At 45.4% G+C, this 27,151-nt stretch overlaps 1 protein-coding gene across 1 annotated transcript in view; it reads right to left on the bottom strand.

The window, feature by feature from the left end:
* Positions 1-20,896: 20,896 nt before the first annotated feature.
* LOC138566337 (protein SSUH2 homolog) overlaps positions 20,897-27,151 on the bottom strand; it is a 167,713-nt gene continuing 161,458 nt past the window's right edge. Inside the window, exons 12-13 of the mRNA XM_069643478.1 lie at positions 25,874-25,981; positions 20,897-25,426 (exon numbers count right to left, since the gene is read on the bottom strand). Of these exons, the coding sequence (XP_069499579.1) occupies positions 25,283-25,426; positions 25,874-25,981 (252 nt within the window). The 3' untranslated portion in view covers positions 20,897-25,282. The remainder of the gene's footprint in view (positions 25,427-25,873; positions 25,982-27,151) is intronic.

Here is a 27,151-nt window from a genome sequence, read left to right as displayed (position 1 = left end):
AAGGGACTTCTACCTCCACTCAGGTCCCTACTGACTAGCACTACTAAAACACACTATTAACACTACCAACAATACTTCCACCCTCCCTTACGCCAACATTGCCAATTGTCTGGACCAATACTTACGTTCCATGCTAGTTGATGCTGCTCCGCTGCTGGCTCCCCATCAACCACTCGCCTGGCTCTTCTGGTCTGCCTTGGACCCTACACAGATCGCGGGCAGGATGGTTTCCAAACATTCCAGATGACTTTTCTCTGGTTTGCGCTTTCCCGGTTGTCTCGCAATGCCCACGAGGGTCCTACAGCCTTTCAGGTCCGGCGGCAGAGGAGGCAGATTCTTGCCAGGCTGACGTCACAAATACCTCCACTACCAACTTGTTAGGGTATAACGTCCAGGCAAGCAGGGTGGTTGCTAGGAGTTTGCGGACTCCGAACTCATGTAAGGCTTAACTACTTCCCTTTCCCAAAAGGAAAGGAAGCCCAGACAGGCAGCAAGTTCAACTGTGGTTTATTACAGTCAACAAACCATCAGGGATTAGGACATGGAGAGAAATCTAGGTACAGCTCAGCGAACCCTGGCTTGCAGGCCAGTTTTGTATCGCAGTTACATCACATCATCTTAGTCTGGGTCCTTCTCCAGAAACTTATCACCATCTATGAATGGGTGTTGAGTGATAGTTCCCCGATAGCGGTCCATATAGAGGTTAGTTCCCATGTCAGGTGTCAGGCCTGGACCATCCCTAAAAAATGTTACTTCTAAATGTTACAGTATACAAACATGACTGGCTGGAGGCCCCGGCTACCCACCGCTAGGGCCATAAATTGTGATTGGTCAAGCTGCTATCCCAGGCCTGGTACTCAAGTTGGTTCTCAGCTCAGAGTGTACCTGTTAAAGGTGATATGTGCAACTACGTGTCTGCAGTATAACCGCATGTGAACCACCATAATTACGAGACCGCTCCTTTCCCATCATGTAACTTCGTCTCCGGTTGTAACAACCTTGTTGTTAGCCACTGTCTTGCTCGCGAGACCTCTGCTCTTCCCAGCAGTCAGTTCTTGGCTCATCATTTCTGCTGGACCACATGTTCAAAGACCGTGTTTGTGAGCCTCTGGAGCTCTGAATTTCTGCCGCATTGGTGTTACTTCAGGGGAAAGAATGTCATTTGAAACAGACATTGCCAGTGGTCCCGTTCCACACACGGCAGCCCTCTGGTTTGTGCTGCTTTAAGCTTGGCTTCAACTTTGAGAATGTTGTGGCCTATTGTGAATTCCTAAGCCATACTCTGGCCTCTACTGTATGTGCTTTTCCATAGTATCCATAGGTCAGTGGGCAGCAGTTCGGCCAAGTCCTTCAAGTGTTCTTGTATATCTGTAGGGTTATTTGCATGTGAGCATCTGCAAGCATTTACACAAGATCTTCTTGCGGTTTCTGTGTTGCTGCGACACGCTAATGGCAAAATAATAAACATGTAGACGGTATGTACATGTTACTATCCTCTAACTTACAGAACTGTACATATGTACATGTGTTCAGTGTTCTTCGTGTTTGGGTGCGTGATTGTGTCCCGATGTGTATTTTGTGGAGGGGGTGGATTAACAGGGCCGGATTTTGACCTTCCCTCTTCATGATGGTCTGGCGACTATTATATAATTGTAGTACTGGTCTTGATCCTGTCTATAGAGATCCCCGGAGTGTGTGCTTGATCATCAGAACATAGGTCTTGAGATGGGTCTTGGTACTGCGTGATGTCTCGGGATGCAGAGGCCGGAATGCCTATTGTAGAGGTCCTGGGCTGTGGCTCAAGGTGAGAATTTTTGGCAGGGGGTGGCTCTGCTGATGCCCCTGGCTGCGCGGCAGCTCAGAGTACTGTTAATTGATCTGGGTGTCTGTTCATGAAGTCCACGAAACAGGACATTCTCCCCAAGATCTTGTTAAATAGTTCTGGAGTAAAACGACATTCTGGTGGGACGCCCGAGATGACATGGTCCTGGGAAGGGTAGACCTCCCTAGTAGGGATGTTTTTTGTGGGAATGCCGTCTTTAGGCTGCATAGCCCCAGAGAGGGTGTCTTAAGGGGGTTAATTGCATCAACATGATTTTCGGCAACCTTGCCTTTAGAAGAGCGGCACCAACTGTTGGGAAGAATTCTCAAAAATGTGCTAATTCCCTCTACCTCAGAGACCCCCAGAAACTTTGCTGGATTTTGAGGACTTGATTTTTTTAACCTGGAGAGTGACCCTTTTCCCCCCCACCTCCCACTCTCGTGTATTTGGATGTGCGTTTTACTCTTGTGTTCTTTGATTATGAAGTTTTAGACAACTCCATGGGCATCATCCTTTCCTGAGAGTCACACAGCGCCCTCAGTGCAGTGACACAGGGAAGCCTTATTTGGCTGTCCCAAGGTTTAAATACCTTCTCTGGGATAAAGTGTTTCCCAGAGAAAGTAAAGTTAAATTGACTTTACTAGTCTTTTTAAATTCCTAGACTAGGCACACCCTATCTTACATGAGTGCTGGAGGGGTTTCCTAGTATCCCCTATGTCTAGAAACTCATAGCAGTCCAATGCTACCCTGTCCTCTCGAAATGGCTGGTGGCCGTTTTACCGCAAACACCGGTAGTGTTAAATTGCGGAAGACATGTTTTTCAAGATGTGTCTGAGCCTCCTTTGTTTAAATGGGTTGCAGTCTTTTTTCGCCATTTCTTTTTGGAAAGGTCCTTCTAGAATTGGTCTCTGTGCACCAAACTTGGTTTGGTCCCTTTGTTACTACGCCTTTGGCGGGCTTCAGGACTGAAGCCCGCCTCTGGCACCAGAGTGTCTGGGGTGGGCAGGAAGTGAGGGAGGTGGCCGAAACTCCCTGTGCTTAAACTCCTAGGAGTCCCAAATGCACTCTGGCGTGATTGGCTGGCTGGCTGTCCGGGAAGGATAGCCACCCTGCTGGGTGAGTGGCAGCTAGGCTGGAATGAATGGGCGAGAACTGAATAAAAGGAGTCTCTTGGCTTGGAAGGCAGTGTCGACCACTGGACGAGAGAACCGATAGAGCTTGAAGAGGACAGCTGCTGCAACTCCTGGACCGTTGATTTGCCTGGTGAAGCCCTGCTGCAGATCCAAATCGTCAAGTTCGCAGCGACATATCATATCAGAGAAGCCCTGCAAGGACATCTCCCTTTGAGTTGGTGGGACCAATCAACTCCCAAGTAAGCCACCTGGACACCCATCTCGGAGCTGGAGGCTGCGCTCTGGTGTGATTGGTTGGCTGACCGTCCGGCAAGGACAGCCACCCTGCTGGGTGAGTGGCAGCTAGGCTGGAATGAAATGAGAAAACTGTTCTAGTCTCTTGGACTGGAAAGCAGAGTCAACCACTGGAACGAAAGAACCAAAGACTAGCTGGAAGAAGACGTCTGCTGCAACTCCTGGGCCATTGGTTTGCCCGGTGTAGCCATGCTGCAGGTCCAAATTGCCTAGTCATCTCGACAGAAGCCCCTTCAAGGACGACTTCTTCCTTTGAGTTGGTGGGACCAATCAACTCGTAAGCCACCTCGATACCATTCTCGGAGCTAGTTAGGATTAACCGGGGGCGGGATGACACCAGCTTGTGTGTTTGAATTACAGCTACACAAACTGAAGGGACTACATTTTCCCAACTTGCAGGCCTAATCAGCTGTAACCCAACATATGATTCTTTTTCATACAAACTACTTTTGAGGACTTTGGCAAAGACTTTACTGTTCACTTCAAGAACTGCTTTCCTATCCAAGACACTAGTCCATTGACTTGGCCTAGGCCTATTGAACTGAATCGAGTGCTCTAGTGAACTATAACTATCTGCGCTGCCTAAGAAAGTATGTGATCGATTCTGTTAACTTGTGCCTTTTTACTCCCATTGAAAGTAACTGAAATGCCATTTTGCTCCTATTTCAGGGGAGCCTAATTAGTTCAGAAACTTATCGGTTTGATATTGAAGTGCGTTTGTGTATAATATTAAGTTTCCTCTTTCTAGTGAATGTTTCCTAAATGATTGTGTAATAAATTAATAAGTGTTTTACCAAGAAACATTGAGTGCAAGTGTCTACTTGAACCACTGCGATTGTAAGACCTCTGTATAACCTCTTGTACTGTTCACATTCCCTCTTGAGATAAGCTTGGCTGCTCAGCTCGCTACCCCAAACTGTGTAGTACGTCCTTACACCAAAGGTTGATTTTTTGCTTACACCTGTAGTCCTAATTATAAGTGGAGGTCCCAGAGGTTATTGCATGCAATTCTGCCTAACAGTCTGTAGTAACAACTGCCTGCACTGAAGGATTATAAAAAGGTTTTCCCTTTCACATCTTCTCCTTTGTACACCAGCGTAGAGCTTGTACTAGGGTTAGCGAAACAACCACTTTCCTGAGACTACTGTTTTGATAACCATTCTTGCATTGGACACATGCCCAGTCGTGCATGTGGCACCAGGTAAATGCATGATGCCATCATCCTGAGCATTGCTTTGCGTACAGTTATTTGGCGACCAGCTAGATACTGAGGTATTTGCAGCAGTATGTTTTGCACCCTTTCGTTTGATGGAAAGACTAGACCTTTTCTGTTTTTACGACAGCCTCTAAGAACTGTTTGGAACTAGACTCAATTGCTTCTCATTGATTGAGAATCCCAAAGAGATTGATTGTTCGCTGGGTATTTGGCTTGCAAATCTGGGCAGGAGATTCCGCTGTCATCAGCCAGTCATCCCGACAAGGATACACTGGGATTGATTCCCTGCATAGGTGCGCTGCCACTACTGCTAGTGCCTTGGTAAATACCCTTGGAGCAGGGGCTATGCCAAAGGGTAGTACCTTGAAATGGTAGTGTTGGTTCACTATTTTGAAATGCAAGAACCTTCTGTGCGCAGAGAACATTGACATAAGAAAGTATGCATCTTTCATAACCAAGGTTGCCATCTAGTCCCCCTGCTTTAGCAGTGGGATTACCTCCTGTAGTGTTGTCATGCAGAATTTGTGTGGCTTGAAATCGGTGTTCACAGGTCTAGGACATGCGCATCATTGGGTCTTTCTTTGGCAGAAGGAAGTACTTTGAATAAATACACATGTTTACCCGGTTTGCCAGGATGATTTTGATAGCGTCCTTTGGAACCGGCACCTTCACCACTTCCAACAGGATACGTTCTTGCTGGGAGGTATGCCTTTGTTTTGGCGGGCGGTTGGATGGTTTTTAGATCAGCTCCATACAATAAACGCCTGTTAGGTAAGATTTTCATAGAAATGGTCAATGTTCCTGACCTGGGCAAACCCAAGAGCTTTTTTGCTTTTACACCTCCGAGTGGGAACCTTTTTCCACACTCGCAGAATATTTCCCCTTTTTGGGTGGCATTTTATTGACTCTGCATAGTGTCTTTTTAAAGTTGTCCTCTTTAACAACGGTTTGGCAATAAGTGCCTGTTGTTGCTGGGTTGCCATAGGGGCTCCCCTTTCTCTTGCTAACCTTGAGAGAACTACAGTTCAAGGGTAGAAAGGATCTTTGGACTCGCTTACATTTTATTAGGTGAAAGCAACACCCTCCACCTTATGGGGAGTGCTGGGGAGATGCAATGTATCCCCTCTCACACTGAAACTAAATGCTGTTAGAGACAAGCTTATGTTGGCTGGTGGCAGCGATACCTTGTATTAATTTGGTGCACCTTTACTTCGGGCTGTGTTCACAGATGCAGTTGAGGCACTGACGGGTGCTCATTTTACCAAAAAGGCCATGGTCTTCTTTTTCCACCATTTTAGTGTTTGATGTCCTTTCTTGTTCATTCCCCGACATCCAGGGAGGGAAATTCCTTTGTGTAATTTTTATCTTCGGTGGGAGTCCCCTGGATCCCCGCCCAGGCTCCAGTCGGTCTGTGAAGGCAGGAAGCGAGGAGGAGTCCAAAACTCGGCAGCCCTTTGTCTTTCTCGATGCCTGAATGGGACAAATACCAGTGGGGTGCTGGCTGTCCTGATTAGACAACCAGACCACCCCTTGTAAAATGCAGGGAGAGAATGCAGCCGTTGTGCTGTAATTCCTGTTAAATACTGCGAACCTGGAAGCTGAAGACAAGTTAACCACCAGAACTGAAACCGAAGAGGATGATTAAGGAAAAGTGGCTGAAAGAATTTCCAGCGACTGCAGAGCCTGCTGTGTAATCAGAGCCTGCTGTGTAATCAGAGCCTGCTGTAGCCCTTCCTGTCAATCGGCCAGTGACTCTGAAAACGACGACCCTGACAAGACCCACTAGACTTAAGACGACCTGCATTTTAAGCCATCCCACGCGTTACGGCAACCTTGCGGGGCTGCAATACCCTGAGACCTCGAACCTTTGTAACGACAAGAATACAAACACAATTTTCTGTCTTCTTCTGTGCTGATCCAAAGCCGCATTCAGCCATGAGGAAACACTTTCCTAGAGCCTTCTCTATTGATCCCTGTTGTAAAGTACCTTCCAAAGGTCTTGTTTTCAGTCACCAACGACAAGGAATCAACTGACTGGGTAATTTGGCTGCAGATCCTGAAGTTCTCCTTCTGCAAAACCTTCAATGCAGAAGTACAGTGTTGGGTTGGGAATGTACTTTTCTTACGTCGTTTTGGATTCCTGCGAAGTGTGGGGTGTTTTCTGTGATTGGGAGGCCTCTCATCCAGTTCCACTAATGGAATCCTGCTAGAGTGTCTTCTGTGAAGCCCCTGGTCCCTCTACTCCCCAGTTTAGCCAGTCTTCCTAAGGAACTGACATTTGCTACTTAAGAAACTATCCCGGCACTGCCTGTTGGACACTAGATCCTAGTGACCCCCTTCTGCCACTGAGAACACTTGTGCTCCAATAATAAAAAGGAAAGACTTACGGGATTGGGTCTTTTGCCTAGAAAAGATGTTTAAAAGTTAATTACTTGTAAAAGAGTTGGTTGGTAACTAACTCTAAGAGTGAACTAACCTTGGATGTGTGATACACCATCTGTAAAAGTATGGTGAACATCTTTCTTTCCTTATAAACAGTTTTGCCATTATAATAGAAAGTATATATGAAGGTATATTACTCACCTGTTATTAGGTTGTCCCTCTTCCCAAAAGTAATATGTTGGTTTCACCAGATTATTCCTGTTAAGATAATTTTAGCAGTGTCCCCCCAACTGGGTCTTGCTTACCCTGACTTGCGGTTAGCCAGTCCAGAATAAGTCTGCATTAGTTCCTACCTAGAATAGCTCAGTGTATTTTAACATTGGGTTTTTACTTTCCCAGTGCTTTTGTAGACAGACTCACTAAGAGTCTTTGGTTCCAACTGTCCCTCATAAGTCATACATAAGGTACTTGTATAGCTGGGAACCATCAAACCTGGACTTCATTGTGAGTTTAAAAATAAGTATGGGTTTTACTTATCTTGGGTTAGCTGTGTGCCATCCAAAAATAGTGTTACTGCTTCTCAATGGGTTTCACTGATCTCAAAAGCACCTGTAACTGAATACTACATCCTTCAGTTAATCACAAAAGCAGTCATAGGTTTTTACTGCACCTGGAATAAGTGTTCCAGTAGTCACAAAACATACTGTTCAGTTGACCGATTATGTGATTTGTTACCGAGAGTCTACTGCCCTATGTATAAGTAGAGCGATAAAAACTCGAAATTCCAAATACTTCTATCATAAGAAGTGTTGGGACCTTCGCTCTTATTACAGATTGTCCTGAAAAAATGGGCACTAACCCCTGAAAAGAAATGTTTAGTATAAACTGATTCAATTCATTTATGCATCACAAAAATTAAAAACACCCATAGAATCACAAAGCAAATCATAACTCAATACAATATCACAAACAAGATTTAAAAAAAATAAATAAAAAAAAAAAAAAACACAACATTCAATGGTACAATAGACACAAATGACAAAAATGTAAACTTCAACACTCAGGGCCTCAGAGTTTGGAGGTAGCCAAACCGGGCTCCAATACTGGGTTCCTGCAATGGGGAATAACCAGGCCATTCCGACATAGGAGGATCCGGTAATTCCTCCTTGCAGGAACCATTCCCCATTCCCATTTGAGCACCCATAGGGCTCAATGGGAATGGGGAGGGAGGTAATAACGGGCAGATTACAACTGGCCCGTTATTACCTCCCTCTTCCCGTCGCGGGACCCGAAAAAGAGGTCTGGTTTCACCAGACGTCTGGTCCGGGTCCCGCAAAGAGAACCTCGTATCCGGCGCTCTCGTAATGAAGGGGGCTGGTCCTGTACCTGCCCCCTTCAATACGGGAGCAACAGGGTCGTAATGAGGCCCTCAGTGTCTCTACATCAGATTCCCGTCATGTTGCTGTTCCTAACACCACGCTGGTCAAACTTATCAGGGAATGTTATTTTAAAAATGTCTTCAACACTTGTGCTGTGGGTAGTTCTTGTAAAATTGCAGTGCAATTGTAAAACCCTGCAAATAATACTTCTTCCATGGCGTAAAGATATTTCCTCGAATTCCAAATGAATAAGAACTGTTCATCTAAAAATTGCTCTTGCATAGCACATAAGCTCATCTGTTGCTTAGGCGGCCATTGCTGCAGACATAAATGCACTCGATTCTTGTTGATAGTGTCCGAATAGGTTCTTCCTATCTTGGGTTCTCTGGGTGACACCCATGCACCATGTCTGTATAAGAATCACACTCCTTAGAATGCCCAATTCATCGTAGTCAAGCTCATATACTGAATATATGAAAAAGGTTGGACTTCCCTAGAACTACTGTTCGGTGGTCCAAATAAGGTTATGCGCTTTGGTCTGTACAGATTCAAGCATAGTGTTGTGTTTTTATAATTGTGATCATGTGGGATAGTACTTATTTTCCCCTAAATTTATCTGGGATTTAGCCTGTTTGGTAAGCTGCCGATAAGGCTACCTTCCTTCCAAAAGGTGTACATTTTTCTTACTCTCCTTATCGGAAGGGGGCTTTGGAAGAGGCCATAGAAGTTCCTGCTCTTTATCTTGTAGTCATCACCACTAAAGAGCCTGGTTTTAACTACCCCTTAATGTATAAGGGGTGTTTGGGGGCCGTCTGAACATCTTGATGCGCAGGTTGACTGTGCGTTAAATTTGGTATGAGCTGAGAGGGTTGAATGAGTCTCTGCACGGATTGCCACAGGGGGATAAATTGGGTGGCCAATTTTTTTTTAATCCCAGAAGAGGTCTTTCAAGTCCTAGTCGACCTGGGTTTGTGTGTCCATCTTGAAGTGCTCTGCAGCCTTCAGGGGCAGGTCATTATATTGTAGTTATCCACCAGTGAGTCTGCCACCAGTGGGTTGCGTGATCTGGTGACTGGATGTGAATTTCCTAATCATTGTAGTACTGTTACATGCCCCTTGGTCTGTCTAGTGCCAGGGTCCTGGGCATCTTGCATGGTATAATAGTACCGACCTTGCCCTAGGTCCTGATGGGAGTTGGAAGCCTGCATAGAGTCCAGGGAGGCTTTTTTGCTGGTAGGTTGCGGGGCTGCTGGCCCGCTCCGAGTAGTGTTCCCTGAAAGTTTTGCAGGACCTTGGGGTGGTCAAAGAAATTAACAAAACAGGACATCCGCTTCATACCCTTATCAAATTGCTCAGTCGTCAATTGGGAAGAGCTTGGCAGAGGAGAGGGGCCAGGAGTAGGGGTAGAGGGAGCAGGTGGTGGGAGTTTCCTTTTTTAATGGTGCCTAGCACCCAACAGAGTGCCCTCTGTTACACTGAAAACCCTACTTTCTGTATTTTTCCTCGTGGTGTCGAAGTCTTATGGTCTTTCGACATACAGCCCATTAACAGGGTATCAGGCATGTGTTTTTTGATTAATGCGCTTATTTGCGACTGTGTGCCTTTCTTGGAGGCAGTCGACGTATCTTTCGGTGCCAGAGAATTGAGGGTTTAGACACAGGAAACATGTGGTCATCACGATGGCCCAGAGAACAGGGCAATTTCAGATCTTCCCCTCAACGCTGTGGGTGGCCTTTGGTCAACAGTGTGTTCTACTATCGGCTGTGCGGGGTGAGCTTTGTGCAGCAAGACCTGGTCATGCTAGTGCTGCAGTGGGTCGTCCCTGAAGCAGAAACGCCGGCATCCCTGTTGGTGTCAGGGGCATGCACAGGGGTATCCAATGGATTCAGATCGCCCTTGGCGTCACTGTAGACATTCAAGGCAGCCTAAGCCTGCATGGCGTGGTGGGCCCAGGGTTTGGTTTTGTGGTCCTCGAGTGTTTTAGGGATGAACAGTTTGCACTGTCCCTCGGCACAGTCCCTGGGCAAAACTTAAAGGGTGTGTTTTCCATTATGTTTACGGGTGGCAGCCTGGCGAAATATGTGGGAGTCAAAGGGACTAGGATTCTCTTAACGAGACTAAAGTATGAAGCTTCCCCCACTCTCCCTACTGTGAGGGCCGAGATCCGCTGAATCTTTCCGGGGCTGTGACAAAGGATCATTGTGGCGGGCTGTTGTAGTCTACAATAGTAATTTGTCCTCGAAGCTGAATATCTCGCGGTAGAAGGATTACCGAAAGGACAGAAAGAAATATTATAGTTCTACTTTTTCTAAATAATGGCAATAGCCAAGCAGGAACTCTGCAATATGCATCCCACTATGATGGTGGAAAAAAACAATCCGAGGGTCCTCGACGTGTGAAGCACCATGGGTACAGTAGATGTCACTAGGGATAGTACTACTGGCACACCCTATCGACGTCCCTTTTGAGTTTCGGAAACAAACATTAATATTCCGCAGCTACCACTAGATGTCGGCTTATGCATATCATGTAATCTAAGCAGATTCCACAAGTGTCATATATATATATATATGGGATACATTACTCACCGTAATCGTATTTCTGATGCTTGTATCTGCTTAGATTCACATGCTGTGCATAGGCCGACATCTAGTGGAAGCTGCGGAGTATTACAGTTTGTTTTTCGAAAGTCGAAAATGGGCGTCGACACAGGGCGTGCCAGTAATACTATCCCTAGTGTGACGTCCACTGTACCCATGATCCCTCACGCGTCTAGGATCCCCAGATTGTGTTTTTCCTGACATGAGGTAGCATGAGGAGTAGCGTGAGTACAGATATTCCAAGCAGATAGAAAGAAAGGTAAGACTACAAGCAACCATGCGCCTTCTCTCGGAGGGGAGGAAGGGTGGGTCGCATGTGAATCTAAGCAGATACAAGCATCAGAAATACGATTACGGTGAGTAATGTATCCCTTCTGAGGCTTGTGGAATCTGCTTAGATCACATGCTGTGCATAGATTAGCGAGCAGTACCAGAAGAAGGAGGTGGGATGTGAGAAGGGTCATGAGCAAACAGGTGTCTTAGAACCGCTTGTCCCACTTGTGCATCTGCCTTGGAATGAGTGTCAATGCAGTAATGCTGAGTAAAAGTGTGAATAGAGCTCCAAGTAGCCGCTTTGCAAATGGTGTCGAGGGGAACATTTGCAATGAAAGCCAGAGTGGCCCCAATGCCTCTAGTAGAGTGGGCCCTTGGCGTAAAAGGCAGAGTCTTTTCAGCAAGAGAGTAACACAGCTGTATACAGTTGATAATCCACTTTGAGATGGCGCCCTTAGAGACGCGATCTCCCTCTCTGCCTGTAGCTACGGAGACAAACAGTTGATCTGTTTTCCTTAGCGGTCTGGTTTTATTTACATAGTATAGGACCGCCCTACGCACATCTAGGGTGTGTAGTTTCACCTCAGCCGAGCTTTGTGGGTTTTGGAAGAAAGCCGGAAGCTCGATGGACTGGTTTACGTGGAACTTGGATATGAATTTTGGTGAGAACCTAGGGTGTGTGCGTAAAACCAGTTTGTCCTTGTGGATAGTAAAGAAAGGATCCTGCACTGACAGAGCCTGAATTTCACTGACCCTTCTTATGGAGGTAATGGCTACTAAGAAGGCCGTTTTATAAGTCAGGTGTTTGAGACTACTTTTATGCATGGGTTCGAAGGGGGGGCCCATGAGCTTAGATAGCACCACATTGAGATCCCATCCTGGTGGTGGGTTTGAGATAGGAGGGTGAAGTCTCTTTACTCCTTCCATGAAGGCTTTAACCACTGGTACTTTCCACCACGAAACCTTGTTATGGGATGTGGTGTAGGCTGAGAGGGCTGCCAGGTGTACTTTCAGAGAGTTAAAAACCAACCCTGCATCCAGCAGGTGGAGCATGTATGTTACAACGTTGGAAGGAGTGCAATCAACCGGGTTGATTTGTTTACTCTGGCACCAGATAACAAATCTTTTCCACTTGTTAAAGTAACAGTGCCTTGTGTTTGGTTTCCTGGACTCTTTTAGAATGTCCATACACCTCTGTGGTAATTTGAGATGTCCAAACTCTATGACTTCAGGAGCCATGCTGCTAGGTTCATAGAGTTGGGTTCCTGATGCACTGTTTGACCTTGTTGCTGGGACAGAAGGTTGTACCAGGCTGGGAGTCTGATGGGCTCGCATACCGCCATCCTGCGTAGGTGTGGAAACCATGGTTGTCTCGCCCACATGGGAGCAACTAGGATGAGCGTCATCGATTCCTTGTTCATCTTGTACACCACCTTCCTGATGAGAGGAGTTGGTGGGAAAGCGTACGCAAACATCCCTGACCAGTTCATCCACAGGGCATTCCCCTGGGAGTCCGGTTGGGGGAACCTGGATGCAAATCCTGGGCATTGTTTGTTTTCGCTTGTGGCGAATAGGTCTATAGTGGGGAAACCCCACTGAGAGAAGAGATCTTCTACTACGTCTTTGTGAAGGACCCATTCGTGTTCTTCTGGGAGGGAGTCTCTGCTTAGAGCATCCGCTAGGGAATTGAGCTCCCCTGGAACATGTTGCGATGACAGGAAGATGTTCCGTCTGAGTGCCCATATCCATATTTTCTGGGCAAGCTTGGACAGATTTGGCGAACAAGTCCCTCCTTGCTTGTTCAGATAGAACATGGCTGTCGTGCTGTCCGTCCTGATCTGCACCGACAAGTTTAGTAGATGGGGCTCGAACGCCTGCAGCGCTCGGAATACTGCCAGAAGCTCTAGCAGATTGATGTGGTTCTTGGCTACTGAGTGAGACCAGAGACCCTGAGCTGTGTGGTGGAGATGGTGAGCTCCCCACCCCGTCAGGCATGCATCTGTAGTCACCACTGCCTGTACTTCGGGATCGTAAAAGGGTTTCCCCTTTGCGAGATTCTCTCTTGTCCACCAGTGTAGGTTCTGTACGAGTGTTGGCGAAACGACCACTAGATCGTCCCACTGACCACTTGCCTGAGACCACTGTTTCGCCAACCATTCCTGCATGGGACGCATGCGCAGACGCGCGTGGGGGACCAGGTAAATGCATGACGCCATAATGCCCAGTAACCGCATAGCTTTGCGTACTGTTATCTGTTGACCTGACTGATAATGCGGAATTTGCAGAAGTATGTTCCGAATTCTTTCTTCCGAAGGGAAGGTCAATCCTTTCTGAGTATCTAGGATAGCTCCTAGAAACTGTTTTGAGGTGCTTGGCACCAGACTTTTTCTCGTTGATGGAGAAGCCTAATTCGTGGAGGAGGTCGATGGTCCTCTGAATGTTTGACCTGCAGATTCCTGGGGTTTCCCCCGTTATGAGCCAGTCGTCCAGATAAGGGTACACTGGGATTGCCTCCCTGCGTAGGTGTGCAGCTGCCACCGCCAGTACCTTGGTGAATACCCTTGGTGCTGAAGCTATCCCGAAGGGCAGTACCTTGAATTGGTAGTGGCGACTGTCCACCTTGAAGCGCAAGTATTTTCTGTGCGCCGGGAGCATGGAAATATGAAAATAGGCATCTTTCATATCCAAGGTTGCCATGTAATCCCCCTTTTTTAGGAGTGGGATTACCTCTTGTAGTGTGGTCATACGGAATTTTTGGGGCTTGACATACTTGTTGGCAGGCCGTAAGTCCAAAACTGGGCGCATTGTTAAATCTTTCTTTGGCACAAGGAAGTAAGTTGAATAGATACCCTTGTTTACCTGGTGTCCCGGGACGAGTTCTATCGCGTCCTTTTCTAGCAGAATGGCGATCTCCTCGAGGAGGATCTTCTGATGTTGTAAAGAGTGGACTTTTTGTCTTGGAGGATGGTTTAGGGGACGTTGCAGTAGTTCTATGCAGTACCCATTGGATACTGTTGACAGCACCCATCTGTCGGATGTTATCCCTTCCCATGCCTGGGTGAAACTTGATATACGTCCCCCTACTGGGGTTGCATGGGAAGGGACCCTGAACTGAGCGTCACTGCTTTGGTGGAGGCGTGCCTCCTCCTTTACTGGGGCTGCCTCTGCCTCTACCACGTCCTCTTTTACTACCCCTACCATACGCCTGGGTAGACTGTTGTGAGCTGGTGTTCCACTGTGTACCCTGGGTGTGGGAGTAGCTATTTCCTCTATTGGAATTTTGGCCGCGGGGGCGACGAAAATTGCCATTCCCTCTTTGGTTAGGTGGTTTGGTAGTTAACTGGCCAAGGGATTTGAGGGTGTCGAATTCTTCCTTAGCGTTTTTTAGAGCGTCCTCGACTGCCTTCCCAAACAGGAGATCACTTTCCACTGGTTTGTCTAAGAGCGCAGCCTGTGTTTCTGCTTTGAATCCCGACTGCCTCAACCAAGCATGCCTTTTGATGACAGTCCCCTCTGCTATAAGTCTACCCGCATTGTCAGCGGCGTCCAGAGTTGCTTTTACAGTGCAGCCTGAGACGTTCCTTCCTTCCGCAGAAATGCGAGCTAGCTGGCTTTTAAGGGGTTCGGGAGCAGAATCTATTAGTGCTGCCACTTCTTCCCACTGGTGACAGTTGTAGCTAGCCAACAGTGTGGTGGAATTCGCGATTCTGGCTTGGTAGGCTGCCGTGGAAGCTACTTTCCTGCCAAAACCATAAAGTTTTTTACTTTCTTTGTCGGGGGGAGCCTCAGAGGAAGATAATGGTGTACCAGCTCTTTTGCGGGTGTTGGTTACTACTAGAGAATCTGGCTTAAGTTGACCTCTAATATATAGGGGGTCCGACTGGGCTGCTTTAAACAGCTTCTCCACTCTCGGATTTACAGGTCTTGTCAGGTTTGGGTTGACAAGGGATGGTGCTATTCTGCGTTGAACAGATTTTAGGATGGGAATGGTTTGGGCTACTGGCTTCCTTTCCCCTATTAGTTCTTCCGCAAAGTCCCTTTCTTCCTGGACACCTTGTGTGTCTATGTGGAAGTGGTTAGCTGCCCGAAAGAGCAGTTCATTCAGGAGGGGCTGATTATCTATTGGGGAATCAGACACTGGGGCTTCCCTTTCGACTGGTGAGTCCATTCTGAAAATATATGGGCTATTTTCTGGCTCCTCCTCGTCTTCGTCTTCGCCGTAATAATCTGATCCTGCAGGATCTTCTGGCGTGTCAATTTCCTGACCTTCTATAAGGGAAGAGTTTCCTTGGTCTGTAGGGAAGAGGTAAGAATAGGGTTGGACCTCAATGGGGTCTAAAGGCCTAAATGGTGTGTCGACCCGGGGTCTTTTATTTGAGGGGATAGGGTCCCTTGACCCTGAGGGAGAATCTTCCTGAGGGTTTAAAGCTAGGAGTTGTTCAGGGTGTCTTTCGAAAAAATTCGCCAAGGAAGACATCCTTGACATTACTCTGTCAATGTCCTCGCATGACCAGAGTTTGGAGCTTGGGGTGACCTTGCTGGGACTTTCTATGGACAGGCCCTGAGAAGACTTGAACGGGGAAGTCAGTTCTTTTGTTGTGGAGGATTGCAAGGGTTGTTTCCTTTGCTGTTTACCCCCTCCCCCGTGGGTGGAAGTGTGTTTGCCATTTCCCTTATCTTTCGACGCCTGGCGTCGAGAATCGGAGGTGGAATCCCTGTCCTTCGAAGTAGCCTTCGAAACTGGGCCCTCTTTACTCCCAAGTGGTGTACCCTTTCCCTGGGGTGCAGGCTGGTGATGGAAGTCGTGTTCGTCTCCGGACGAGTGATCTTCCGTGATGTTAATGGGCGAGGCACTATGTGCAAGTGTGGAGGCTTGCCTGACGTCGTGCGGCGACCTCGACCGGGAGCGCCCAGAGGACGTCCTTTCGGACCGCTCCTTCTGTGCCTCTTTCCGAGGTTTCGACGACGTCGAATCTCGGGTGGATTTTTTGTGTTTAGCGTGTGTATGTGTAACACTTTTGTCGCCGGGGGACTTCCCCATAGTCGCCGGGACGGACGACCTTCCGAGGCCGGGGACGTGCGTTCGGCTGTCTTTCGACGCCTTGGTGCCCTCGCCGTCCGAAAGTTCGGCGTCGCTGCCGTCGCTGAAGGTACCCTCCGCCTCCATAGCTGCTAGCTTGGCGTGGTGGGCCCAACGCTTGGTGGAGCGGTCCTTGAGAGTTTTGGGCTTAAACCTACTACAGGCCTTGCAACCCGCCTCGGGGTGGTCTCTGGGTAGGCAAAGATTGCACGTAGCGTGCTTATCTACCCAAGGGTATTTTTTATTACACTTGGGGCAAAACTGAAAGGGCGTACCCTCCATACGCACCTGTGGGCAGCGGGCAAGTGTATGTAGGTAATAAGGTGTCTATATATATAATATCTATATAGCCGAGTGTGGAAGTGTACCACCCCCCACTCTCCCTACTTGTAGGGCCGAGGCCAGCGGCCCAGGCCCGAGCCGAGGCGGAAGCCTCAAGGCCCAATCCGTCGGTATTCGACGTTGATCTCCTCCCCGGTTCGGCGTCGAGATGTTGATCGACGAAGGGTGACAAAAACGGGGCAAGTTAGAATTAATTTTTGTTGAAAATAAGGCAAAGCCAGGGAACTCCGATGAAGTGCTTCCGACCAGAATGGCGGAAAAAAACAATCTGGGGATCCTAGACGCGTGAGGGATCATGGGTACAGTGGACGTCACACTAGGGATAGTATTACTGGCACGCCCTGTGTCGACGCCCATTTTCGACTTTCGAAAAACAAACTGTAATACTCCGCAGCTTCCACTAGATGTCGGCCTATGCACAGCATGTGATCTAAGCAGATTCCACAAGCCTCAGAAATATATATATGGACACAAAAGTGATGGGCAGAAGGTTAATAAATCTGAGCCACTGGCACTACTCTGTCCAACTTTCCACACAACAGATTTTTAGCCCGTCTGTGCCATTGCAAAAGGGTTCCAGCCATACGCAAATCAGTCAAGTTCTGCCACCAACGTGATCAGCCTCTCCAGCGCTGCTAGGTCCCCTCAGCACAGAAACACAAGCTTGTTGGGCCTTCTCAGTGAGGTGCAGCATGGTTCCCATGGAGCAGAAAATGGACCCACGTTTGGGCATACCTGTTAAGGATAATTCTCATTTATGTGTTAATTCCCTTCTACATTAAGAGACCCCGACACTTGGACTTTAGGACTTTTAATTTTTATCCTAGAGAGCAAGACCTTTTCCCCCCCCCCACTCATGTATTTTTCTCCGATTTGAACCTAGTGTCTCGGTTTTTGAGTCTGACAAACCCAGCATCATTTTGACACAGTATACCTTCAGGGCAGCGACAGAGAAATCATTTGGATTTCTGTTAAGGTGTTAATACCTTCCCTTGGATAAAATACTGTTTCCAAGAGTAGTAAAGTGAAATTACTTTACTTACCTTTTTCTCTTTGTAGACCCACACAGTGCTGGAGGGGTTACTTCGTATCCACTTTGTCTCCCTTCTCATGTAACCTGTTTAGATTACCCTTTCAACAATTAATGGCCAGTGGAAGTGGTTTAATTTTCCTACCATTGTGCGCATTTACCGCAGACTTTGTCAAAATGGCCTCAGTCTTTTTTGCCATGTCTTGTTGGAAAGGTCCTTCTTGAGATTTACTCTGCGCGCCAAATCAGGTTTGGTCCCTTTGTTAGTTTTGCCTTTGGTGGGATTCACTGGCGAATCCTGCCTCTGGCACCAGCGTGTCTGCCAGGGCAGGAAGTGAGGGAGGTGCCCACAACTCCCTGTGCTTAGTCTCCTTGGTTATAGGAATGTACCCAAAGGTGATTGGCTAGCTGCCTTTTGAGGACAGCCAACCGGTTGTGTGATTGACAGCTAGGCTGCGAATATGGGAGAAACGTGCAAGTCAATGTCTTTTGCAAGGAAGGCAGAGTCGACCACTGGATGAAGTAACCGAAGAGGAAACTGGAAGACAAGCTTGCTGCACCCCCCCCGGACCGTTGGTTTGCCCGGTGATGCCCTGCTGAAGTGCTTAAGCTCCAAATTTCTAATCTACTAGAGAAGCCCGGAAAGCACTTCTCCCCTGGAGTTGGTGGGACCAATCAACCTAAAGACGAACTTGCATGGAACACCTTTCTGCTGGCTGTACTTCTGCAGGAACAGAGGGACAGGAACACCACGACGAGTGCATTGCCTTGAAGCCTGACCAGAGCTCCAGGAAGAGCCTCTGAGTCCCTCAAAGCAGGACTAACCAAGCCTGAGCCACCTCAGTGCTGGACCCAGAAGCAAGGAAAGTCCACAAGGTATCCAAGAATCGCAGTGGTGCCATTTGCAAGTGGCTGAAACTGAAGTGCCGTTGATCTGGAGTGTACCCATTGCTGCTGCCGATGTTCAAACCGTAGTGCAGGAGTCCCCAGATGTCCTCCCTCTTGTTGCCATGACTGAGGCCCAGGAACAGACGCCAGCTAGAACCTTTTCTTCAGTCTCAAGGTACTGTGTAACTAGGGGTACTTAACTCTTGTGTGTAGCTTGCTCTAACTGGAGACTTGCATTTGCTGCCCTTCACAGAGTTGCTTTCAGCTTTGCTCCTTACAAGCCTCCCTGCTTGTGACCCATCAGTGATTTTTTTTACAACACAACCTTTAAGATTGTGCAAGACTTTTGTGCTATCTTCAAGAAGTGCCTCAGCTCCCCTAGACTTTGTTCCATTGACATTGGCTGGCCTGGCTCCCTGAAGACTCTTATTACCGTCTGACTGTTCAACTATTCCTCCAAAAAGTCATAGATACCTTACTTGTAAGGCAGGGAAAGGGTTAACCTATAATTCATGGGGTATTATCAAGTACTTACTTGTTCAAAGAACTGGTTAACCTTTGTTTCCTTCCCTATCCTTTTCCCACAATCTCTTAAGTGCTGAAGTGTAATATCAATGTCCTAGCAATTGAAGTCACCTCAGGGTGTAGGAAGTGTGCGAGACATGCTAAAATGGTATCCATTACTTAACTGAAACTAAGGAGTGCATTTTATTGTTGCATATTGCCCTTTCTAAAAGCAAACTTATTTTAAAACTGATTAATAAATGATTATTTTAATAAGAAACCTTAAGTATGATATGATTATTTATAACGCGCTTAATACCCAGAGGTTTCTATGCGCAGACCAGGGGATCTAACCTGTGTTGCTCCATATCGTCTTACTTGCCCTTCAGCTATCCTCCCGAGGTATACGAGTTATTTGAATATTTGTCACTGAATCTCTATGTTGCACCTCTACAACTTACATCGACCCCCCCCTTGAGAAAAGTCTGGCTGCTCAGTCACTACCAACTCGTGTAGACCTATACCAAAGGTTGGGTTCCCTATTGCCAAGAGGACAAGCCTGGTATAGTCCCCCACAGGGCTACTACATACAATCTTGTCCAACAACCAGTGGGAAGAATAGTTCACAGACGGTACCCAAACGAGACACTGAAGGATCCCTCCAGCAATAATACAATGTAGATTGCCCAAATGATAAAGTAGGATTAAAAAAATTAAGTATGGAGAGACACAAAAATGACTTCCATGGAAAGAGTAAAAAAGCGTGAGGGGGGAAACTGTTCCCACTGAGGAACATAGAAAAATAATGCACAAGTCCACCAAAAAGTGCTGGGGCGGGTCTCACAGGTGAGGGAGATGTAATATAAATATGAAAATCGAACCTAACAATTTACTAAGTTGTGGATTAATGCAACTACAATCATACGTGTCTTGTGTGCGCCTTTTGAAACATGTAATTAGAAAGTCTTGTGTAACGTGTGCATTTAATATTTATAGGATATTGCACCTCCACGAGATAGTTTTTCCAATTTACAATGACCACTTTGTATATTGGTGTTTTCTGCGAGTGATGAAATATTTGAGATAAAAATGAACATTTGAAATATTGATGGATTTATAATCGTGACATTAGACTGATTCTTCCATTTAGTTTAGTGGATTACTGCATTTCTATTAAAACATGAATTTACATAAAATACGTCAAATGCATGGTTTTGGTAACTTGCACAACATTTACAAATTAAATGTATTTTTTTTTTAACAAATAGTTCTTCTACCAGGACCACAGTACCATTCAGGCTTCATCCAATTTACAGATGTATCCTTTTGCCAACTACAGGCAAGCTTGCTTCTTTATTTCTATGGCGCGCAAAGGTATCTGGGCACATTAGAGCAAATTACACTTGTTAAACAGTAGGCATGTATGCGTTTACAAAAATTACAGTGAAGTACAATGAGAATGGGTACAAAGCAGGGAACAATAAGGTGCATAGAACAGATCAGTTACAAGGTAAAAGTAGTCACTTGAAGCAATGCTGGTGATATGTTGTGGATATAGGTGGAAAACAGAGCGCCAGACTTGGAAGTGATTAGGCTTGCAGTATCAGGTTGGAAAGCAGTTTGCCATCCGCAACTGGCACAACCTAGACTCATCCACTCCTCCACCTCTGATCCTCAAGAATACCCGTCGCTATGCATGAACATTCATTTTAATAAAGCCAAGAAATTATCTGCTGAAGTGTAGTGAGGAGACTCATTTACAAACAAGGACGTCTGAAATGGTTGATCGTGTTGCTGCTCATATTACAATACCCCTTGCTTTTTGTACACATTTAAAAATGTTACTTTTAAATGCAGGAAACCATTTTACAATGCTGAAGCTTCGACACCACCATTATAAAAAAAATCTTAACAGCAGAGAAACCAAATGAAGCATTAACTTAAACAAGAGCGTTTAATATATTGTGTGTTTAATGATTTCACAGTTGTACATTCAGAGGTTTAAAACAGTGGTAAATCCAGTATGAAGGTTAAAATGGTTAAGCACATTCACAATACACCATACAAATAAAAAAAGGCTACACGTAAACATATCTGTAAAAAAAGGAAACTGGAAAATCCAGCCTGCAGAGGATCTAAAAACAATGAGGTTAGGTCAATTTAAAGCTAAACATTCTAAGGGTGCCACATGGACAATGGGGCCAGAGAATGGCAGTACATTCATTTTAACAATCTCTTAATGGAAGCAATCAGCACTGTCTACGTTACTCTCATACTCAAGGGACAATGAAACATGGTGGCGGATGCTTTTTGTAGGGCAGTGACATCCTAGGATATGAGACTGGATACATTACACAGAAAAACATGTAAAAGAATATTTTAGTGACCAGTGACTCAGATGTGCCCCTTATTAGAGGTCATTTTAATCAGTGAATTGAAGATCACCATACATTCCTTGCAGAGAATAAACCCATTAAACAGAATGAGACAGCACTTGGGTGACGTTTCACCATTCAGGCCACAAAGCCCAGTTCAGATACCTAAGGGGAGAGGTAAACTGTTGCAACTCATTTGCAATCTTCCAATGCTCCAGCAAATGCCAGGTCAATAGCACAACCAGTTATGCACCACAATACCAAAACCACAGGTTTGAACACGCATAGGACTGCACAAACTAGATTTAGTAGGACTATTACACCGGTTACACATACCCACCCGGACACGCTGTGCCATCAGCTGAAAAATACTACAAGCTTATTACTGCACAAAAAGGTACACCGTTATGTGAAGGCTCAGAGTAGCACCATAGGTTACATATAATAAGATTTACCATCATTAAGGTGCTCACACATTCAGGTACAAGTCGGTCATAAAAAGATCAAAGTGACAGAGGTACACCATTTACTAACTGCTGGACAGGAAATCTACAGACCTCAAGTAATCCAAATAATTTGACTGCTTGACCCATCAGTAACTAAAACACCATTTCTTTATTAAGGGGGAAGAGGATGCATGTGTAACATACATAGGCGGGTCACAAAGACTATGCAGATGGCATGCCATCACCCTACAAAGCACCACAAAAAACAAGAAAGGCAGAAGCTAAGGTATAAAATGTACACCACACCATTGCATAAAAACAATAAGTCCAGTTATTCCTAGAACAAACTCATGCGACATTCACAGTAGTTCATTCTGGACCCAAACTTTGCACTGAAGATTAGGGGACAAAAAGACAGCGACATTTCTGGAAAAAAAACTATCAAAATGCCTTTAGTAGGGTAGCAAATACATCCAATTGAAACACCTAATTGAATAAGTCAGAGGAAGGCTAACAGATTATCCAAAGGCACTTTATAACAGCAAAGCAGCAAAGGAGCTAAGGCTTTTAAACAAAAATCCACAACATGGTTTCAAGGACAATATTTGTGCGATAGGAGGAATAACCTGTGCTTGTCCAAGCTACAACCTAAATCTTCTATTTGCCAGACACGCAGCCTGGTTCGGCTCAGACAATTCCTGCTTTTCTTACGATCATGGATGGAGTAGGTTAATCGTTTTCTTAAACAGCTGTCTGCAAACAATGAAATCTGCACCATAGAACACACAATAACTGAGGGCATATAATAGACTGCCTGAACTTTAAAGCTGACCAGACCGAACAGCAGGGCCGAAGAACACCCATTTCATAACATCTGTTCAAATCAGAGCCTCAATTTTCACAGTCGCTGCTTAAGGGTTAACAAAATATCAGATTCAAAGAGATGAATGTCAGATAAAAATCACTGTTTCACAGTAAACCCATGGTATTAAATCTTCATTTCAATCACAGTGCAGGGGTTCCCCTGTATCAGGCACCAAAAACTAGGCCCTAAAACAAGTGCCATCTTAAAGATTAGTGGGCTTGGTTGCGGGAACCTTGACATCTCTAGAGTCTAAGGTGTCCCTCAGAAGGCAGAGGAATGGTTTCCTTCCCCCCCTACCATGAGGGCACAGAATCCCAATATGAATTCCATAATCACCTGCAGGGGCCTCTCCCAAGGATGCCACATTACGCATACTAATAGAATACAAGCCTATGTGGCGAGAAGCTAGTCTAGATCAATAATTCCTGTAAAACATAGCAGGTAAGGCAGTGTATAACTACTTGAACATGCATTGAGCTTATGATTGGGTTCAACTACACGAGGTAATAAGCCTCTTGGCACCGGTTTACAGCTAGGTAACACAAATGCCTAGTAATGGGCAATGGATCAATGCTCATTGGTTCGTGCCCATGGGAACCAGTTTCCCACTGTATAGGCAGGCCATGGAAGATACGTAAAGGAGGATAATTTAAAGAACAGCAGGAGACAAGTTAAAACTGGAACAAGATACTCCAGATTAGTCAATGTCCAATAGACCTCACCCAGACAAACTTAATTTCATGACGGTGGGGGCGGTTCAGTGGGAAATTGCCCCTTCCAATGATCGAGTCACTCACTTAAGCAGCTTCTAGGAAAGTATCCAATGAGGGCTGGGTTGCTTTTCTGTGGAAATGTGTGCATGTATCCGAGAAAATCTATGGCAGAAGGCATTGCACAGGTATACTCGAGTGGTGGATGGAGAAAGGGAGCAGGAGTGGATAGTAAAGGCACACCTTCGCTTTCACACCATTACACAGTGGAGAAAGCATTTAAGTTCCTCCTCCACTTAATGAAGGGGAAAGACAAACTGCTTCCCATGAAAAGAGGAGGAACGGGATTAGCATTCAGATCAGACTAAATCGCCACCAAAATGCAATTCATTTAATTTAAACTGACTTCTAGAAAAGCAAAATACAAAAATATTAGTTTCAACTTATATTTGTCACTCTTGAGTGATCATCCCAATTTTAAGACCAAGTTGGCAAGACTAGTCTCATGCAGCCAACTACAGAGGAAAGTTCTTGAAAACTGCAAAAACAGAAACAAAAACCTGTAAACAGAACTAAAGAAAGCCTTTTTTTTATATGGAACGGTGGTCAAAGCTCAGCCAATACTCAACAGGTGCAGTTCCGAATATACCTGGACAGGAAAGAAAAAGGCTACCTAAACCCGGGACCTGTACAGATGAACACCCAATACGATAAACCAGAAAGAAAAAAGCAAATGCAACTATTACACAAGCAGATAAGAGTCCAGAATCAATAAGAAGCCTGCACTCCAGAGACTTCAGATTGGACCATTTCCCCTCAATTCAGTCTAGCCCAAACCAGCATCTAAAAAACAGACTCAGTGCTGCCACAGATGTAATTATTTTCTCAAGTACAAAATGGATGAACAAGTTATTCGAAAAGATGTACATTAAATATTAATTAGAATGTGCATGATCAATCCTTTGCTTACAAGACCTTTCCCATGGCACAGTCTGGAAATTGGGTACATTTACATTTTTTTCCATGCTACTTTACTACACAAGTCAAGCTAAAGTGTGCTGTGTTCCAAACAAAAAGTAGACTGGGGACATTTTGAGCTTAGTAAATGTAGATTTTAAAAGTGATCCTTTTATAATGTTGTGTTAAAAATAATTGATTATACATAGATGTTACTCCTCTTGTGCTCATCCACACACACTAGTGGGCCAAGGCGCCAACGTGTGATTACAAAGGTGATCTGTTATACAAGCGAGTAAAAGGGCTAAAATGGGGGCGTTAATGTATGGTGAATCATTCCCCTACACAGGAAGGCCAGCACTATTTATTAGAAGTAAGGCGGCACCCAAGTCGAGTATTGGTTTATCCTGAGCGGTTACAATTCTTCCTCCTTGAACTATGAAATATAATTTGATGGCACCCAGTACCTCTTTGGAAAGATTACTATTCAATGACCTGAACAATAAATAGAGGTCATGCGTCTACATCTGAGAAGTTGCCATGGAGCATGCCATCTTAGATAGAACAGCTCCTTAATAAACGATTCAAATTTTTAGCTGAAAATCTTTGCAAGTTTTCCAAGTATGCACCATCTCCATTACACTTCTGTTAACCCCACATTGTGGTTTCAGATCTTCAACACCAAAATGCTTACACTATCCTCTTCAACATAGACTAAAGTCATGGTTTGGTGCCAATGTGTAACAGGGTTGTTTCCAATTTTTAAAAAACTACTTAAGGATTCTGAAGTAGTGTAATGTACAATCAATATAAAAGTGCCTAAGCAAAGTAAACATAATATTAAAAAATAAACGAGACCCCAAAATACACAAAGGCCAAGGTTCTCTGAATAATAGCATAATAGGTGGTCTGCTGTAAACATGTCATACTATGGTACTACTACATCTGTTCAGTCCAATGTGCCTCTGAGCCCTGCCAACCTCACATCACATCACAGAGCAGCAGCAGCAGGTGGCTGGGTAGTTTTCTGTGAAAACCTTATTCTCAACTCCATAGACAAAGTAGGAGTTGGGATTCCCTTTCCAGGAATAGTTGACCTTCGTGAGCGGGATGAGCTCAACAGTGTGCCTCTGGAAAATAAAAAGAATACACATGGTCACTAATGCCACACAAAAGAGATATCTAAATTACTTGATTCATGGCAGAACAGCACAAACATTCTAAGATAAAGCCAACAATTCACTCATGTGTATAAAGACCACAATGTTATCACCAACCAGATTCTCACTAAACAAAAAAGGTCATCTTGCACCAAGTGGCACAGGTCGTTTCTTGCAACAGCATACATGGCACTTGGACACATTTTGACTTGCCCAACAATTGGCAAGCCATACACTTCAATAGAATCACATGCACAGCTAAGCGTTATCAACCCTTCCCGAACCCCTACAAAATAATGCTTTGCTAGCATGGACTTCAATGGCATCACCCTCATAAACCCCTAAATTTATCTGAGCCCCGATGCTTTGATTGCTATAAATCAATGGGCCTGCATATCTCAATTTGGCGGTACTCGCCTGTCTCAAAATGCGGCAACTAGACGCAAACTCGCTCCGATGCTTCTCGACTGCTGCCTGTGAAGCATGATTAATTGAAGCATCTGGGAACGTCATCACTGGATACACCTAGGAGGAAAAGGATATGAATTGCAACAAAGTAAGTCGCACTGACTCGATCGTTCCAATTACAAATATATTGACCTCTTAACAGCCTCAATACCAGGTCACCCTTTCTCTGCAAAGGGTGAAGTGGTTACAGCTTGCTTTCAACATAGTTTTTCTTTAATTAGACCTTCTCAAAACATTAGTCTTTAAGTCTCCTCCCAATGTTCCTCTGAGTGAAAGCCGACTGAGAAAGCAGACCTCGCCAACAGAGTGTAAGCTGTAATGGCATCAACCACATGACAAAAGTAAAAGCAGGGTTGCGTGCCCATACACGGGGAATTGAATAGATATGCAGTAATCTAAACTCATAATACCCGCCAAAACTCGAATGTGCATTATGTTCTGAACCACCCATTTCAAAACATTGACCCAAGGGTGCCCATGTACATGGACCAAAGATTACAAATATCTAGGAGCCATTAAATTAATCCCAACTGTTCGAATGTATAAATTACTTTAATAGATCTTCGTTTTACATTTTGTATTCAATGTTAACACTTCGGTTGTGAAGGAGTGGAACGTTGGAATAATGGTGTATGGAAGAGGATGATTGGGTAAGCAGAGGATTCATTTACCCAATAGACTTTGGTGCGTGAGCCCGTTTACCATTATGACAACTTGAAGGACATTGCCCTTTCACACCGGCCTCTTAAAGAAAGTCCCCCTGCACCTCCCCGCCCCCAACCCATGTTGGGATCAATAGGACCAGAGCAATAATGTCCCACTTGCTTTTTTAATTTCACATGGCAGCACATGCCACTAAATTGTGCGCTACAAAGACACTGTCCCATCAATGACTTCGTACCATCTATTCAAAATGGTTGTACCTTGTGGTTTATGCTCTGTACTGGTGTCAGGATGCATTGCTGCTTGTATGCCAGAGCACCACACATTTACCACTGCGCGCACACAATCATGGCACCAGCGTTGGCAGTTGCCACGGCCCACCGGGTATACTCGTCTAGCAATGGCATTGGCTTATTTCAGATCAACCGGAAATGGGTATCCACAGGTATGCGATTGTTAGAACAGTTTATCCCCTGGGCAATACAAAACTCCAACCCTTAATATAGGCCTGTACCACTCAATGCACTGGTAGGTGGCAGAGCAGCTAGGTTCAGCTTAGGAGGG

Source organism: Ambystoma mexicanum, chromosome 2p, assembly GCF_040938575.1.
Source record: "Ambystoma mexicanum isolate Mex_15411 chromosome 2p, UKY_AmexF1_1, whole genome shotgun sequence".
Classification (NCBI taxonomy): domain Eukaryota; kingdom Metazoa; phylum Chordata; class Amphibia; order Caudata; family Ambystomatidae; genus Ambystoma; species Ambystoma mexicanum.
Note: the sequence above shows the minus strand (reverse complement) of the source record. Positions and strands in the feature narration are given on the sequence as shown.